The sequence below is a fragment of the Rhinopithecus bieti genome, unplaced genomic scaffold, assembly GCF_001698545.2.
Source record: "Rhinopithecus bieti isolate Rb0 unplaced genomic scaffold, ASM169854v2 scaffold_13316, whole genome shotgun sequence".
In the NCBI taxonomy this organism is placed as follows: Eukaryota; Metazoa; Chordata; class Mammalia; order Primates; family Cercopithecidae; genus Rhinopithecus; species Rhinopithecus bieti.
The window spans coordinates 58,584-77,203 of NW_016807363.1; the positions used below are offsets into that span (position 1 = coordinate 58,584).

General features: G+C 40.2%; 1 protein-coding gene across 1 annotated transcript in view; it reads left to right on the forward strand.

Moving 5' to 3' along the window:
* The window catches only part of ANOS1 (anosmin 1), a 70,380-nt gene that overhangs the window by 47,317 nt on the left and 4,443 nt on the right, over positions 1-18,620 (forward strand). The window contains exons 8-10 of the mRNA XM_017881442.1: positions 13,668-13,762; positions 16,789-16,960; positions 17,911-18,131. Of these exons, the coding sequence (XP_017736931.1) occupies positions 13,668-13,762; positions 16,789-16,960; positions 17,911-18,131 (488 nt within the window). The remainder of the gene's footprint in view (positions 1-13,667; positions 13,763-16,788; positions 16,961-17,910; positions 18,132-18,620) is intronic.

An 18,620-nucleotide genomic window follows, 5' to 3' on the forward strand; every position in this document is an offset into this window, starting at 1 on the left:
TTAATTTTATAATAAACATTAAGTAAGAAAATTATTTGATCTATTATATTAAAATTATCAACTTATTCATATTTTAAAAATATAACATTTTATTAATATTAAAATTTTAAGCATAATGTAATAAAATGAAAATGTAAACATCTACCATTGAAAAAGTAAATACCTCAAGCATACAAGAGTAACCACCACCATCCTGACTTTTGAAATTCAATATTTATTTTGCCTGTATTTGAAATTTATCAGAATGGAGTCACTCAATTTCTATTTGTATTTGGCTTCTTGCCATGAGCATTTTATGAAAAACCAATGCATTGTGTTGCATGAAACAATTCATTTATATTGCTGCCTGGATGTCCTTAGTATACGTCAATCTGTGTATCCTTTCAGCTGTGGATGGAGATTTACTTACTCAGATGTGGAGCTATTAAGAATAGTACCCGTGTGAATGCCCTATTAGCACATGTTGTTTTGATGCATACTCTTCCATAGAGGTGGGATTCTTAGGCCGTAGAGTATGTCAAGTTTTAGAAAACATTGATAGTTTTCCAAAATGGTTGTACCAGTTTACATTCTCACCAGTAGGGCATGGTGATGGTTCCAGGTGCTCCGCATTCTCTCTGCCATGTGATATTTACCATCTTTGTAAGTTTACCCTTTCTGGTATGTTCGTAGTGATACCTCATTGCTATTTGAATTTGCACTTTTCTGATGTCCAAGAAGTTGAGCACCTTTCTGTAAGTTTACTGACAATTGGATTTCTCTTTTTTGAAGGACTCTTTCAACTCTTTAACTACTCTGTCCTGCAAGAATGCTTTTTATATTGTATATACAGGTCATTTGGTGTTTGTTTATTTGTTTGTCTGTTTGTTTGTTGAGACACAGTCTTGCTGTGTTGCCTAGTCTGGGGTGCAGTGGTGTGATCTCAGCTCACTGCAACCTCTGCCTCCCAGGTTCAAGCGATTCTCCTGCCTCAGCCTCCTGAGTAGCTGGGATTATAGGTGTGTGCCACCATGCCCAGCTAATTTTGTATTTTAGTAGAGACGGGGTTCCACCATGTTGGCCAGGCTGGTCTCGAACTCCTGACCTCAAGTGATCTGCCAGCCTTGGCCTCCCAAAGTGCTAGGATTATAGGCATGAGCCACCACGTCCAGCCGTCATTTGTTTTCATGTAAGTATTTTCTTCCACTCTGATTCACTCTTGCATTTTTAACTTTCTTCTTAGTGGTTTTTTTTTTTTTTTTTAATGGAGTTTGACTCTTGTTGCCCAGGCTGGTCCGCCTCCCGGGTTCGAGCAATTCTCCTGTCTTAACCTCCAGAGTAGCTGAGATTAAAGGTGGCTGCCACCATGCCTGGCTAATTTTTTGTATTTTCAGTAGAGATGGGGTTTCACCATGTTGACCAGGCTGATCTTGAACTCCTGACCTCGGGTGATCTCCCTGCCTCAGCCTCCCAAAGTGCTGGGATTACAGGTGTGAGCCACCACTCCCAGCCCTTAGTGGTTCTTAATTTTAGAGATAAGCAATTCATTTTGTTTCCTTTAGGTTTAGTATTCTCTGTGTCCTGGTTAGGAAATCCTTTTTCATACAAAGGTCACAAAGATATACTCCTTTCTTGTCTTCTTGTCTACTGTTTCACCTTTTGTATTAGTCCATTTTCATACTGCTATGAAGAAATACCTGAGACTGGGTAATTTATAAGGAAAAAGAGATTTAATGGACACACAGTTCCACATGGCTGGGGAGACCTCACAATCATGGCGGAAGGTGAAGGAGGAGCAAAGGTATACCTTACATGGGCGGTAGGCAAAAGAGCATGTGCAGGAGAACTGCACTTTATAAAACCGTCAGATCTCATGAGACTTACTCACTATCACGGGAACAACATGGGAAAACCTCGTCGCCATGATTCAGTTACCTCCCACCAGGTTCCTCACATGACACGTGGGGATTATGGGAGCTACAATTCAAGATGAGATTTGGGTAGGGGCATAGCCAAACCATATCACCTTTATTCTTGAGCTCTTCTACCCAGAATTGATTTTTGTTGTAGAGGGTCAGTGTTCTTTTTTTTTTTCTTCTGATCTCCTTCTCTGATACGTCATTATGTATTTTTCAAATGACGATTTTCCCCAAAGCTCTACAGTGCCTTATTTGCCCTAAGTAATGCATATACGTGCAAGTTAATTTTGGACTTTCTATAGAGTCTTTGGCATATTTTCCAATGTTTTGACAATACCTTACTGTCTTAACTACCATAGTTTTATAAATATTTCTAACGATAGTCCTCTAGTTTTACTTCTTTTCAAATTGTCTCAATTATTCTTGGCTTTTGAATTTGTATATACATATTTGAGTTAATTTTCAATTTCCACAAAAACCTCCTGAGATATTTATAGAGATTGAATTCATCCATGTGTCAATGATTTTGAAGAATTCGCATCTTAAAAATACTGAGTCTTCCAATCTACAAACATGATATGTCACTGTATTCAGTTTTAAAATTTTTCTCTCAACAATGTTTTATAATATATTGGATAGAGAGTATGACACTTTTAATATGCTTTTCCAAGATATTTGTTTTATTTTATCCTATTATAGATGGCATACTTTTCCTCAATTTTACTTTCTGATTTTTGTTGTTGGTGTATTATAAATATGTTTTATATTCATATATTGACTGTGAATCCAGCAATATTGTTTTAGTACTTTGTTAATTATAACATTTTCTCTGATGATTTGTTTGCATTTTTTCTACAAAAACCATCATCTAGTTTGTAAATAATGGGAATTTTATATTTTCCTTTCCATATCTTTGACGTTTTAGTTTTCCCTTGCCTTAAAACTGGCTGAGAATTTCAGTACAATGGTGACTAAAAGTGATAATATTAGGCATGATGTTTAAATGTAAGGTTTTTGAAGACATCCCTGGTCAGATTAATACAATCCCCTACTCTTCTTACTTGCAAAGTTTTGTGGTTAATTGATACTGATTTTATCAAATATTCTTACTTCATCTAGTGACATGATCATACATTTTCTTCTTTATTCTATTAACATGATGAACTAGAGGAAGCATTATAGATCACCTCCTAGGTCTGTCGTGAGGAATAAATGAGATTACACATCCAGATTGTTGGACCGGTGTCTGACACAAAGGAGACACCTTAGGTGTTTCAGTGTGAGGATTCTTACGGCACTGCTTGTAGTACAGAGAGAAGACAGGATGGCAGAACAGAGGTAAAGAGCCTCTGAGGCCAGCCTTGTAAGGCTTGGTGTTGCTTCAGGACTGACTCTCAATGTTTTCTCCTTTGTGAACAACAAAGAGCAGTGCTTTAAAACATGATTTAGTTGTCCAGTTTGCAATACAAGTGCTACAAAACTTAAGCATCTTATTAAATTTGGCAGAAGAAAAGGGATTCACCTTCACTGCAGTGTATCAGCAAGCAGTAGTATGACCAGTATTGCCACACAATAATGATTTCAGTGCATGACAAATAGGAAACATAGTTGTTGGCATAGATACGTACACATATACACACATACACGCATATATACACACGCATTACTTTAAATAACTCAAAGTTAGAAATAAATGTGAAGAATATCAGTGGTTTTCTCAAATACTGAAATCTTTAAAGAAACCATAAGCAGAGAATTGTATCAATATTTATTAATCAATATTAGAGTCCATAGTGTTATCCAATGTACGATGCATGAAATTGTGGACTTGACGATGAAGAGACAAGATCCAAAGGCAAGGAGTGACCTTGATTTGGGTTCCAAAAGTGATGCTGACTTGATTGATGTTTAGTGACTTGGACCCTGGGCCACAAAGGAGAAGCTGGGAGTGATGAGCTACTGTGACGGAGATACACTAGCCTCTATTTGTCAGTAATGACTTGTTTCACGAATCGAACTGCCTCGCAGTCAGTCAGTGTTCAAACTGTTTTCTTCATACCCATTTCCAGCCCCATGAGCTCTGTCAACCTCCAGGAATACTTCCTACTGCAGACCAACATTAAGCCATCATCTAATAAGTACACATCCATGCTGGCCAGAGAACATTCTTTGTGGCTGGCCAAAACCTTGATTCCCAAGATATAACTGATGTCAAATATATTTCTAAAAGAGAATGTTCTGTGCAGTGGCCGTCAACAGTTGACACTGTAGCCTCCAGTCAAAACTATTGTGGTTACAGTGTTACTGCTTACTCAAGAGGCAGAGATTCATTCTACATCTTTAGTGACATGTCAGGATTTGTTCTGTGGATTTTTTTGTAGACCACGCATCTGTTTCTTGCCATTTCAACTCATGTCCTCTACGTATTCACACTAAAAATTTCTTTGAAGTGACAGGAAGTTCTTGAAAACACTTGGTATGGATTCCCTTTAAAAGAAGGGCAAAATATGGAATTTGGCATTTTGCTTTTACCTTGTATAGGAAGATCCTCCCAAAGGGTTTGGAATCTAAAAGGAACATGGTGTAAAAATATCTAGACAGAATACTTATGACTCTACTGAGTACGCCAAGCCCTTTACCAAAATAATAAGGTGTAAAAACAAATAGAGTTTAATTTTCCTACACAAATCCTGTGTCTGACAGCTGGTGGCAGAATCTTTTCATTTTCAATTAAAGTGACAAAGGAAATATAGACAAAAAAGAAAGGGAAGAAAGGTCTGATTGTTCTTTTAAGTTGATCCTTTAGATATATAGTAAACATTGCAAACCGTAATAAGAGTCTTTAGATGAGTATTTTAATACATCCAAAAATGGTATGTTCAACTTTCATTTGAAAATGTGAAGTTTTAAAACTTTGAATTGACCAGGCACGGTGGCTCACGTCAGTAATCCCAGTACTGTGGGAGGATCACGAGGTTAGGAGCTCGAGACCAGTCTGGCTAATATGGTGAAACCCCGTCTCTGCTAACAATACAAATATTAGCCAGGCATGGGGGTGCGTGCCTATAGTCCCAGCTACTTGGGAGGCCGAGGCAGGAGAATTGCTTGAACCCGGGAGGCGGAGGTTGCAGTGAGCCAAGATTGCGCCACTGACTCCAGCCTGAGTGACAGAGTGAGACTCCATAAAAAAAAAAAAAAAAAAAAACCTTTGAATTAACTTAGATATATCAATGAATGCATTTCTATTTACTTTTTGTCTTCTTTTGCAAATGGACACAAATTACCAATTTTATGCCAGGCTCTGTGCCATGTGATGGGAATACAGTAATGGATAAGGGATATTTCCTACCTTTAAGGAACCTGCAGTTCTGAGGCTAAGGCAGATAGGCAGTTGGCACATAATAAGACATTATTCTTCATAGCAGTCTGGATAAACAGCTGAAGTAGTTGAGAGCAGAGAGATTTTGATGTTGTGTGCAGAGGAATTTTCACAGAGGAGGTAAAGTTTAAGGTACATTTTAAAGGCTGGATTACTTTTTTTGGCCAGGGAAGATGAACACTTCTGGCCCAGGAAATGAAGAGGTGCAGCTGGGAGAAAGATCAGGAATGTCAAGTATTGGTGAGGCTGAGGAAGTGACTGTGTGAGGCTGGAGAGACAGATCAATGTCGAGTGATGGAGAAGCTTATATGTTATGCCAGGAAGCTTGGGTTTTGTTCTATATGGAGGAAAGGAATGTAAAGTGGCAGGGGAAGGTCTGAGTAGGACTTGGAGATGTTAGCAAAAGCAAGCGTGCAAGGAGAATGGATTGGAAAAGTTCAGAGAGAGCATGTCGGTTAATTTCAGTAGCCAAGACGAGAAATAATCAGATCGTGAATTAAAGATAGCAGTAGGAGGAGGAAGGTTGGCGAGTTACGTAAGAGTATTATTACACAAGTGTCCACATAATTTATTGTCTGAAGCGGGATTTATTTGAGAATAAAAGGAGGTATTTGTAAACATTATTCCCCACCAACAGACATAGACTGTAGGAAAGCCAGGATGTATGACCACTTGGATATTAAGACCTGGCTGAAGGGAAAAAGAGAAATGGATCTAAATGGAGTGTTTACCTTCTAGCTTGAATAACTAACAGTACTTCGATTAACAAAGATTGTGAGCAGTAGAATTATGATGTTTCCTGGGATATGTCTCCATGATATGGAGAATTTGGTTTTGGTGTGTTGAATTTGAGATAACTGCATGATAGCCAGAAAATGTTATAGGCAGTGAGAAATACATACTTGTAGCTCAGGAGGTAGCTGTGTGATAGTATTGTGGATTTGACTGGAGCTATGGTCAATCCACTGACTATACTGTCAGGGGATCTGCAAATGTTAGTTGATTTCCATTGGATCACACACCCACTTACTATTAGGAGCTGAGAACAGCTCATGCTCTAATTAGAGTTTCGTATTTTCCAAAAGTCCTTTTCTTAAATTTTATCCATTCCAATTTCCCTTGCTGTTTTAAATTTGAAAGCCAAATGTACATATAAATTGTAGCAGAGCTCATGAGGTTGAACACATGATAGAAGGGAGTGGCAGGAAGCTTTGGAAAGTCCAAAGAACAATGAAGAGGAAAGTATGTGTTTCAAACTTATTCCACATTTTTCCTCCTTCCAGAAACGTTTTATGTACTCACCATATGATCTACAGAATCCCAAACCAAAGTTTCCCCAGACATTCATAAAACATGTTCTTATTCATAATTATCACACATGTAGGAAAGGAGACCTTTGAAATGGACTCAGTATTACTAGCATCGGAGCTCTGTACGGAATGTGAATATCAGCACCATTTCTGTCATGGGAAAGGACACTTTGGCTGGATTTTCTGGATTTTTTGACTTTGTAAAATGAGAAATTGTCTGCTGTGTATGAAACTCAATAGATCCATCTAAAGTGGTTTCAAACTCCTTGACAAGTAGCTGAATATTTTTGAATTATAATTTATTTCCAATTGTGGACACATTGAGTTGAAAATAACCTAAAAGGACTTAATGCTTTTGCAAATAAGGGAAGAAAAGAATCTTGTTCATTAATCAAAACTCCATTATAAACAGAAATGGGTTCTTACGGTCACATTCCTAAAAGTGATGGTTAGGCAAAATATTGCTTTTGGACTTGGAGTTAGGGACCTAAAGCCCAAATCTATTCATTTCCTCAACATTTTTCAGTGACAGTTTCGTTATATGGATGTAGGCATGTAGTTATTAGATAAACAATTAAACATTCAAATCTTAGCTTTCTTACTTAATACACAAGTAGTTGGGTTATAATAGTGAATGCTCTGGAGAAAATAAAATATTTTCAAATATGCATTGGTGAACAAACTTTTTAAAACAATTTCACTTAGCTAATTTTGTTAGTTATTTTATTACTCCATGATTATTCATTTTACTGTGTAATAATAGAATAAACAATTGTTTTAGGCTTTCTGACCTTCCTTCCTCCTCCCTCCCTCCCTCCTCCCTCCCTTCTTCCTTCCTCCTTCCCTTCCCTCCCTCTCTCTTCCCTCCCTCTCTTCCTTTTCTTTCTTTCTCCTTTTTTCCTTTCCTTTGCCTTCTTTTTTATTTTATTTTTTATTATTTATTTTTTTTTGAGGCGGAGTCTCGCCTGTTCGCCAGGCTGGAGTGCATGCGGATCTCAGCTCACGCAGCGCCGCCTCCCAGGTTCACGCCATTCTGGCTCAGCGTCCCGAGTAGGCTGGGACTACAGGCGCCCGGCACTCACCCGGCTAGTTTTTGTATTTTTAGTAGGAGACGGGTTCACCTGTTAGCCAGGATGGTCTTGATCTCCTGACCTCGTTGATCCACCCGTCTCGGCTTCCAAAGTGCTGGGTCATTACAGGCTTGAGCAACTGCGCCGGCCTTCCCCCCCTTCCTCCCCTCTCTTCTTTTTCTTTTCTTTTTTTCTTCTTCCCTTTTTTTGTCGTAGAGACAGAGTCTTGCTCTGTCACCCAGGCTGGAGTGCAGTGGCATGATCATAGCTCACTGCATCCTCAAACTCCTGGCCTCAAGCAATCCTCCTGCCTCAGCCTCCCAAGAAGCTGGGACTACAGACATGCACCACCATGCCCAGCTAATTTTCTTTCCTTTCTTCCTTTTTTTTTTTTTTTTTTAGAAGGAGTTTCTCTCTTGTTGCCCAGGCTGGAGTGCAATGGCACAATCTCAGCTCACTGCAACCTCTGCCTTCCGGGTTTAAGCGATTCTCCTGTCTCAGCCTCCCAAGTAGCTGGGATTACAGGCATGTGCCACCATGCTTGGCTAATTTTGTATTTTTAGTAGAGACGGGGTTTCTCCATGTTGGTCAGGCTGGTCTCAAACTCCCACCCTCAGGTGACCCAACTATCTCGGCCTCCCAGAGTGCTGGGATTACAGGCGTGACCCACAGTGCCTGGCGGCCCAGCTAATTTTTTTTTAATTTATTTTTTGTAGAGATGCGATCTTCCTATGTCACCCAGGATGGTCTCAAACTCCTGGCCTCAGGTGATCCTTCAGCCTCAGCCTCCCAAAACGCTGGGGTTGAAGGCATGAGTCACTGCACCTTGATGGTTTTCTAGCTCTAGACTTTGTGTTTTTACAACATAAATGTGAAAACTTAGCTCAGACATAGAGAAAACATTCATGCTTCTATTTTAAGTAACGTGCCTATGTGGTACTCAGAAATTCTTACTTTAGTTGTACAACATCAGAAAGTTCTGTTTCACCAGATCATTTTTACAGATAGAGTACGGGGCATTGATCCATGAGAGGACTTCATTCAACTAACCTTTATTGAGCACCTACTGTATGCATTGCACCATTTCCGATGCTAAAACACTGCAAAGAGGCAGACAAAAATCCCTACCCTGGTGGAACTGGCATTCTGTGACACCTCTCTTAGTGTGTGCCCCCTTCCCTAATGCTATGACTTACAATTCTTTTTACAGCAATTATTATTCTGGGGAACCCAAGGATTGCCTCTTTCTCAGAGCTCTAATGTCAATAACCCTATCATTCTTGGTCATTAGACTTTTGCAAACTGAGGAATTCACATTTAATGAAAAATTTTAGAGCTCTTTATTTATGCCAGACACTGTGAGTTAGATCTATTTGAAAAGAAAATTAGATCCATCTAATTTTTGAACCATAGTTGAAGCATATTACAAGTAAAGTTTTATCACTTAAAAATAATTTTCAAGTACTTTCTTTGTAATGTCATTTATTTGTGGAAAGAATTAAGCTAAGGAACCAGATCAGTTGGGTATTTAGCACAGAATTTTCATATACAGCCCTTCAGGAAGTGTTTGGCTATTTATTTTATTATTTTTTTAAGACGGAGTTTTACTCTTGTTGCCCAGGCTGGAGTGCAATGGCATGATCTCAGCTCACTGCAACATCTACTTCCTGGGTTCAAGCGATTCTCCCGCCTTAGCCTCCCGAGTAGCTGGGATTACAAGCATGTGCCACCATATCCGGCTAATTTTTGTATTTTTAGTAGAGACAGGGTTTCACCATGCTGGCCAGGCTGCTCTTGAGCTCCTGACCTCAGACAATCCACCCACCTCAACCTCCCAAAGTGCTGGGATAACAGGCATGAGCCACCACGCCCAGCCTGAACTATGCTATTTTTAATATTCTAGTTACAGATTGAGACCTGCAGTCATAACCTAAAATACAAGCTCTTGGGATTTTATTAATTGGCAAGATAAAACTAAGGACATGATGTTTGCATAGATAACTTCCATCAAAGCAAATATCTATGAATTGACCTGTTAAAATGGAACTTAAGTCACATAAACGAGTGTGGGCATTTTTAGGGCTTGCTTTTAAAAAAATAAATGTCCCCATACTGGTCATTTGGGGGTGCCATTTACGATACTTTCAGGGCATTTTAAATCTAAGTTTAATTTATATTTTACTTTCTCAGATTGCTTTTAATTACCTTATGTAATATCATGTCTTTTCACACTATTTCTTCCATATCTTAGATTATAAGGAATTATTTTCACTGTTGCCAGAATGAGTAGAGAAATAAAAATGAATTTGAACTGGTATATCTTCTTTCACTCATTTATTCATTAAATGTTTACTGTCTGTTTATCACCTGTCAGGCACCATGCTCATCTTTGTTTATGCAACAGTGACAGCAAATAGGCATTATCTTTGTAGTTATGGAGCTCTAACCAAATGGGGTTGACAGGGATTCATGAAGTAATAACAGAATCAAACAAAACATTGGGAATGAGAGGAGTCTCTGCATGAGATGAATATGCAGAGGCAGTGGAGACCTGAAAGCCAGGCTAAGGAGTATTAGTGTCTTTATTCAGAGGGCAGAGAAAAGCCATTCAGTGACTCAAAGCCAACCTTGAGATGGGGACATTACCCTTAATTATTTGGGTGGAAACGAATACAATCACAAAAGTCCTTAAAAGTAGAAGAGGGAAGCAGAGTGCAAGAATCAGAGAGATGGCATGGTGCAAAGGACTCAGCCCAGTGTTGTTCACTTTGAAGCTGGTGAAAGGGCACCACCGGCCAAGGAACGCCAGAAGCCTCTAGAAAACAGAAGAGTCATGAAAATACATTCTTCCCTGGAGCCTCCAGAAGGGAGTACAGGCCTGCCTTGATTTTAGGCCAGTGACACCCATTTCAGACCTACAGAAGAGAAGACATTTATATTGTTTTATGCAGCTACACTCATGGTAATTTGTCACAGCAGCTATAGAAAACCAGTACATGAACTGATTTAAAACTCACACCAAACCTATTGCATTGGCTGAGTTAGTATCCTTATTTTCAGATAAAGGGAATGAGGCTCACTGAGGCTGCTGGAGTTGCTTGCTGAAGCCCACCTTCCTCGAAGGTCATCTGTGGGGTCAAAATTCTGCATCCTACAGCCAGAAAGAAAAGCGTGAATGCAAGGAGAAGTTGAGGTGCAGAAATCAACATGGTAGCTTCAGCAAAGTTGAGTTTGGAAAGCCTCCACATGGGAGAGGAAGGAGGGAGCATCAGCTCTTCAAGGGACTAGCTCAGGTGGAAATAGACATTTGGGAGCTGTCAGCAGAAAAATTTTTCAAGCCATGGGAATCAATGAAGTAATTGATGGAGGTGACACAGAGAGAAGATGCAAGTGCAGTGAACTCAGACATGGTGAGATTTAGGGCAAACAAAAGGGAGGGAACCCAAAAGGAGTGTCCTGTGTGTCACTCTTGATGCTGCCTCCTATGAAAATATAATTGCATTGTAAAATATCTGAAGGATTTTTAGGATATGGAGGATCCCCAGGGCAGCCAAGCCTCCTCGTATTCCTCTATATAGCCACCCCAAGTCCCCTGACTGCTCTTCACCAAAGACCCTCAGTCATCTGTCATGCTCCGTTCTCATGTCAGCACTTTGACACGTGCTGTGTATTCCCTGCTGGTAGAGCTTTTTTTTTTTTTTTTTTTTTTTGAGACAGAGTCTCGCTCTGTTGCCCGGGCTGGAGTGCAGTGGCCGGATCTCAGCTCACTGCAAGCTCCGCCTCCCGGGTTCACACCATTCTCCTGCCTCAGCCGCCCGAGTAGCTGGGACTACAGGCGCCCGCCACCTCGCCCGGCTAGTTTTTTTTTTTAGTAGAGACGGGGTTTCACCGTGTTCGCCAGGATGGTCTCGATCTCCTGACCTCGTGATCCACCCGTCTCGGCCTCCCAAAGTGCTGGGATTACAGGCTTGAGCCACCATGCCTGGCCGCTGGTAGAGCTTTTAAGCTGCCCAATATTGTAACCATGGCCATCTGCAGCTGTTTAAATGTAAATTAATTAAAATGAAACAGAATAAAGAATTTAATTTCTCTGTTAAACAGAAGACATGTGAAGTTCTTTATAGGCACAGGTGACTAGTGTTTACCACAGACAGAACATTTCCATCCCAACTGCCAGTTCTGTTGGACAGGGCTGGCTGAGAACGCCCTCCCACAGGTCTCTGCAGTGCCACTACCCACTGCTACACCTTCTTCAAGTCCTGACTCAGAATTGAACACACGCCAGCCACCTTATATAAAATCAGCACTTTTTGTCAATGCACCCTACTGCTCTTACCTTCTGGGTTTTTTTTTGTGGGGGCGGGGGCAGAGGGGATGAAGTTTCCCTCTTGTTGCCCCAACTAGAGTGCAGTGGCGATCTCGGCTCACTGAACATCCGCTTTCCAGTTTCAAGAGATTCTCCGGCCTCAGCCTCCCGAGTAGCTGGGATTACAGGCGCCTGCCACCACGCCTGGCTAATTTTTGTATTTTTAGTAGAGCGGGGTTTCACCATGTTGGCCAGGCTGGTCTCGAACTCCTGACCTTGTGATCTGCCTGCCTCGGCCTCCCAAAGTGCTGGGATTACAGGCGTGAGCCACCATGCCCAGCCACCTTCTGTATTTATATGTAGACTTATTACCTTCTAACATAATATCTATCTTATCTATGTATTGTATTTATTCTGTTATTATTGGCCCCATTTCTATGTAAAATTTAGAAGGGCAGCAGCCACTCCTGTGTGATTATTTCACTGCTGTTGAATGGAAGAACATGAACACACTCAGTGACTGACGTCAGCCTTGTGCATAACCTATAATTCTTTTTTAAAAAAACAAACGCTTGACGTCTGCTATGTAAAAATTAAAACCCCTAGTACGCGATTTCTCTTTTAACTAAATGCCCTAAGTGCCCACTTTTATATCCGTTTGCTTTCTCTCATTTAAAGTTCTTCTTTTCTGGTTCCAAAGTGCTCAAAGCAAAGTTCCCACTAGATCAACCCAATTTCATCAAAGAGTTTTGTCCTCTGAAAACCCCCATCAAACACTTGGCATGATGTTGGGGACAAGATGTTAATCACCTGCAAAATAGTGCCGTTTGGTGCCATTTCACACCCCTCGGACACACTGGGGTGATTAATTAACCCGAGACTGTCAAGGCCTGCTTTCCCACACTCATTGAGTTGCTTGTCATTATTTTCTCTTTTTTTCCCCCACTTTATTGTCCAAAGTAAAGAAATGTACAGAAAATATGCCTCTTGCCCTGGGAATAAACATGTTCAAAGGGTCAGTCTTCTGGCCTGTGTTTGAGAACACCAAGTCATATTTCAGTAGGGATCAGCCATACAGAAATGCCACGATGCACTTGGTTAAGGGGGAGTGGGAAGCATACATCCCGATCCTTTTGACAAAAGAACTTCTTTATGGCAATACGTAACAGGAAATAAACATGGATAGCCAATTCTGCAAGTGTGAAGGCAATGTTTTTGTTCTTGTGTGGATTCAATAGTATCTCACTTTTATTTTTAAAAAAATGTAGGATTGAGAAACTTCTGATGATTCTCTTCTACAACAGGAATTACAAGAGCTGTTACTAGGTGTTACCTTTCACTATAGGGCTTTGCCTACTGTAAAAACCACGGTTAGGTTATTCTCAAGACATCTTTTGAATCATTTTGCTATGACTTTACTAATTTTTTTTTCTACTTAGTACTTGCACTTCAGCACAGGTTTTCCCTTGGCAGTATATTACTTTTTTCCCTTACTTTGTTCTTAATCATTAAGTATTCAGAATTATTAATTATTATAATTATGAAGTAATCAGAATCTCACCTCCTTTGGCTCACCTGTGCATTTACTGGTCACCTGTAGAGTTTCATTTCCTCTCCTTTTCTCCTCTCAAGTTCAAGAACCCCAGGCTACATGGAATGTAACATCCAGCCTATTATTTTTGGTTGTGTGTTTTGGCATTATAGATCCTACTGTCAACCAATATCATGTGCGGTGGTTTCCCGAAGTGTGTGCCCACAACAGAACAACCGGATCAGAGGCATCATCTGGCATGACCCACGTAAGGACATGATCTCTAGGCCAACTTGATCTGTGAACATAATTAGACCAGAGGATATACAAACTAGACATGTCAAACAGATAAGTCATTCTCACAAATCAGCTATTGAGTAATGACTTGATGGAAGTGGAAAACAGAATGATCATTATATTCACTCATTATTTTATCCATTCACACCATTGCACTGGGAGGTTACTCTGTTATCATCATGGAGCAAAACCTAAAGTGCAGAGACTAAAGACACAGTTCTTAAAGAACTCCCATATTTCAGGTGAAAATATGCCTGAGTATCTGTGTGCTTCATCTTAACTGGACAAAACTTTGAATTATTTTCTGAATTTTGACATGTCACCGTGATCTAAAGGTGTAATTGTACAAGTGAATTTCTATGTGACTCTATCATTTCACACCATGTCCCTAAATGCCATCAGCTCAGTTAGTGAAATAATCTCCCTGTCCTGTATAGCATGCACCAATATTTTGCCTTTCAACTTTAAGAGAACATTAAACTCTCTGAGGATAGCAACTCTGTCAATATTGCCCAAAATATTATTCTAAATATTTTGGGGTTAGTACATGAATTATAGATTAGAATCAACAAACCAACACAAAATGTTTAAGAGATCATTGTATTATACAAAGTGTATAATACACTGTGATGGCAATTTATATGTAATACCTCAGGACAGTTTAAAAAATCCAAAAACATGGCCCCAAACATACAGTGTTTTGATTTGTGATATGTAACTAGAATATTTTTGTTTTGAACATTTTCTAAAGCAAGCACCATATTTTAAGAACCAGACCTACTGGCATAATTTTAAGATAATGAGATAAAACAAGTCACTGGATTTTCAGAAATACACAGCTTCTTTTTCTGTTTTACTGGATTTGGTTTGTCTCATGTTCACCAAAGTTTCTCCCTTTATTTATCCTTAAATTAACTCCAATGTTTGTGACCTTCAGTAAAATAATTCAACAGACATTCTAAATAGGGAAATTGACTTGAAAAGTGGAGAAAGAAATAAACAGAAGCGAGAATTATTAACATTTTTGTGGGCAGAGGGGTGAGGTTTTTGTTTTACTGATATGTGCGTGCCTCAGAACCCCACAGAACTGGGCTTATGTCAGTGCAATTCCCCAATCCTAGGCTTATCATCTTTAGGAACTCTGAAAGTGGTAACAACTATTTGCTGAGCAGATGTAATGTATCCAGTAGAAATAAAAATCAAACTCCTGAAAAATTATCCTTCTAGGGCCTTAGAACTTATCTGTATTTATTTTTAAACCTTTAGATCCAATTATTATAATTTGGTTTTTGTTTGTTTGTTTGTTTGTTTGTTTGTTTTTTGAGATGGAGTCTCGCTCTGTGGCCCAGGCTGGAGTGCAGTGGTGCGATCTCGGCTCACTGCAAGCTCCGCCTTCCGGGTTTACGCCATTCTCCTGCCTCAGCCTCCTGAGTAGCTGGGACTACAGGCGCCCGCCACCTCGCCCGGCTAATTTTTTGTATTTTTTAGTAGAAACGGGGTTTCACCGTGTTAGCCAGGATGGTCTCGATCTCCTGACCTCGTGATCCGCCCGTCTCGGCCTCCCAAAGTGCTGGGATTACAGGCTTGAGCCACCGCGCCCGGCCTATTATAATTTGTTTTTATGCTACAATGGAGCATCCACTAATTCACTTACTGCTGCAGATGTCTGCCTCCTATGCAACATGAAAGCAATCCTGAAATATCTGTGAAACAGGATCCTTAATAGCTAACCTTGGATTCCAATACAGTCCCATATAAAGAGCAGATTTATTTCCAGACAAAAGCAATTCAGACTCCCAAAGAGACATGGCGGCCTTGGCTTGGGCTTGGATTGGACTTGCATTGTCCAGATTGATTTGTTTCCTATTCACTGTTTATACTAACTGGCTGCAGAGTTGGGTGCACCCCATCTCCTGTCACCATCTGGATGAAGGGCCAGCAGGCCTGGAGGTCACTCCCCATCTCTTTTGACATTCAGTGCTGTGTCACCTGCTGCCACTTCCACTCCTCACTTAATCACTCATGCCTCAGTTTTCATTTTAATTATTGTCTCATGTTTTTCCCTTCAGCCCTGCTGCTTTCTAGCAAGACCCCCTACCCATCATCCAATGAGTACCAGAGATGTTCCATCTGTGCCTTTTTTCTCTCTTAAAATAATTAAACACACGCGCGCACACACACACACACACACACACACACACAAAACATGAAGTCTCACTATGTTGCCCAGGCTGGTCACAAACTCCTGAATTCAAGCAATCCTCCCACCTCAGCCTCTCAAGTAGCTAGGACTATGACACGAGTCACCATGCCCAGCTATCCATCTGCACTTTTATACATATACATTAAGAATTGGTAAATACAAAACAGAATGGATAAGTGCAACTTAGCCAAATATAAAAGAAACAGAGGTACATACCTATTATCACAGGAAATGTCATCTTTCGACATTATCATAAAGTTACATTCTTAGCCCCTGACTCCTTACCATTTAGCCTTTCTTTTATTTATATTTAATCACAACATTATGGCAGAAAACAGTAACAGCACTCCAAAAAAGGGAAAAATTACATTGCTACAGAATATTTTTTAACAGAAAAACTTACATATAAACTAATTCTATGTCTCGGAGAAGCCGGCATTAGTTCTTTTTTAACTGAAAAAAGTTAGATTTGTATTTACAGCTTTACATCACTGCCTGCACTGCTGCCAACTCAGAAATGCTGGTTGTGACCTTAGAAGTAGCATGCTTTGATGAGGAATTATTATGATACTGTTTAATTCTAGAAGGTATATCCTGCAGCCATGGGAGTGTTTCACAATTGTCATTAATCAAAATGTAGACAGTGTGTGCTTTGTACATTTTATAAAAGCCATATTGCACACACTGTATAGGAAAACATCCTTGTTGGATGGAATATGATTTCAATTCTTGCCAGTGTTTTTTAATCCCTAATGAGACTTATTGCTAGCATAATTCTCTTTCTCTTGCTCTAGGAAAATTATATAATTCTTCAAGATCTGTCATTTTCCTGTAAGTATAAGGTGACTGTCCAAGCAATACGGCCAAAAGGTCACTCCAAGGCAGAGGCCATTTTCTTCACTACTCCACCATGCTCTGCTCTTAAGGGGAAGAGCCACAAGCCCATTGGCTGCCCTGGCGAAGCAGGTACGTTTTCACCTGAAGGACTTCTGCATCTAGGTCTAAGGTGTCAGCAGCACTTTGCAAACCTTGCCAAACTGCATTTCACAAGACCATAAAAACCAAAAGTGCCTCTCTTTCTAAGTTGTGTAATGATGACCCAATGTGGACAGAAGATATGTAGGAATGAATGTGTTATTTTAAAGCCTAACAGCCTTGGAAAGATGTCCTTTGACAGTAATGTTACCCTTTGGAAATGAAGGCAAACATTTAGATACTGCTTGTGTTTTGGCAAAGTTTGATATAATTATTTCATTTTTATCCCACCTCTTTGCTGTGTGGGTTATACTGACACACTTTCCATGCCAACCTAGCAAACCTCACATCTGTACCTTCCAACCCCTTTCCTTGCCAAAGTCCCTGTCTTGCAGTGGGAAAAACTCTTTTAAATGCCCTGGATTTGACCAGGCATGGCGGCTCATGCCTGAAATCCCACTACTTTGGGAGGCTGAGATGGGAGAATCACTTAAACCTGGAGTTCCAGACCAGCATGGGCAACATAGCAAGATCCTGCCGCTAAAGAAGAAGAAGAAAAAAAAAGCCCTGGATTTAATAATTCTTCTAACAACTTTAATATTTACCTTCTCACTGCAGTCAATGCTATTCTTTAAGAAATAGTTAAGTCCTGCCAGGGTCTAAACTCCTCTCCTGCTTCCATTGTCAAAAGAGCATTCTAAAAATGACCCCCGAAAGATTGGAAGAAGCATTTAGTACAAAGTTGTAGTGAGGACATTCCTACTCAACCTATCCCCGTATGTCAAAGGGGTGATTGCCTGAACCCATGTTTAAAGAACAAAGTCACATTGCTTCTATTAATATCATCCCACAGACTGGCCGCTGAAAATTCCTACAGTGGATCCCATGGGCACACCTTCTCCAGTCACCTAATCCTGGTTTTCCTTCTTGCATTGCTGCAGGTCATGTTCTTTCTAAGGTGCTAGCTAAGCCTGAGAACCTTTCTGCTTCATTCATCGTCCAGGATGTGAACATCACGGGTCACTTTTCTTGGAAGATGGCCAAGGCCAATCTCTATCAGCCCATGACTGGGTTTCAAGTGACTTGGGCTGAGGTCACTACGGAAAGCAGACAGAACAGCCTACCCAACAGCATTATTTCACAGTCCCAGATCCTGCCTTCCGTAGGTCCCACTTCTTATACTATGTCCGTGTCATCGGTATCTACTGCTCCTTTATACTGACCTTCAGAGGTGGCTACCTCTGTCATTCTGTGTGCTGTACTATTGAGTCTTATTTTTGCATTTTCTTCTTCTGAGTATATCTTTTGCAAGCATTAACACATTACAAATGTGACTGTGCATAGCTAAGAAGTAGCATAAGCTGCCATCTAGATAAAGTTTGATGACTAGAGCCAACTCATGAAAAGACCTTACCCTATCTTGTATGTGTGATTGAGCCATTTTCTTCTATCTTTGTTAACCTCATGTCTCTCTGGTCCAAGTGGACATGCCCTGTTTGAAGTGTTGAATTGGGGAGGGGTGGGGGGGAATAGCTAAAAGAAGCTTGTCGTTTGTCTGTCTTCCCTCCAACTTCAAATTTGGCTCTAGGCTGTAATGAGTTGGCCTGTCTTCCAGGTCACTTAATTCCTTGGCTTCAAAAAAAAAAAAAAA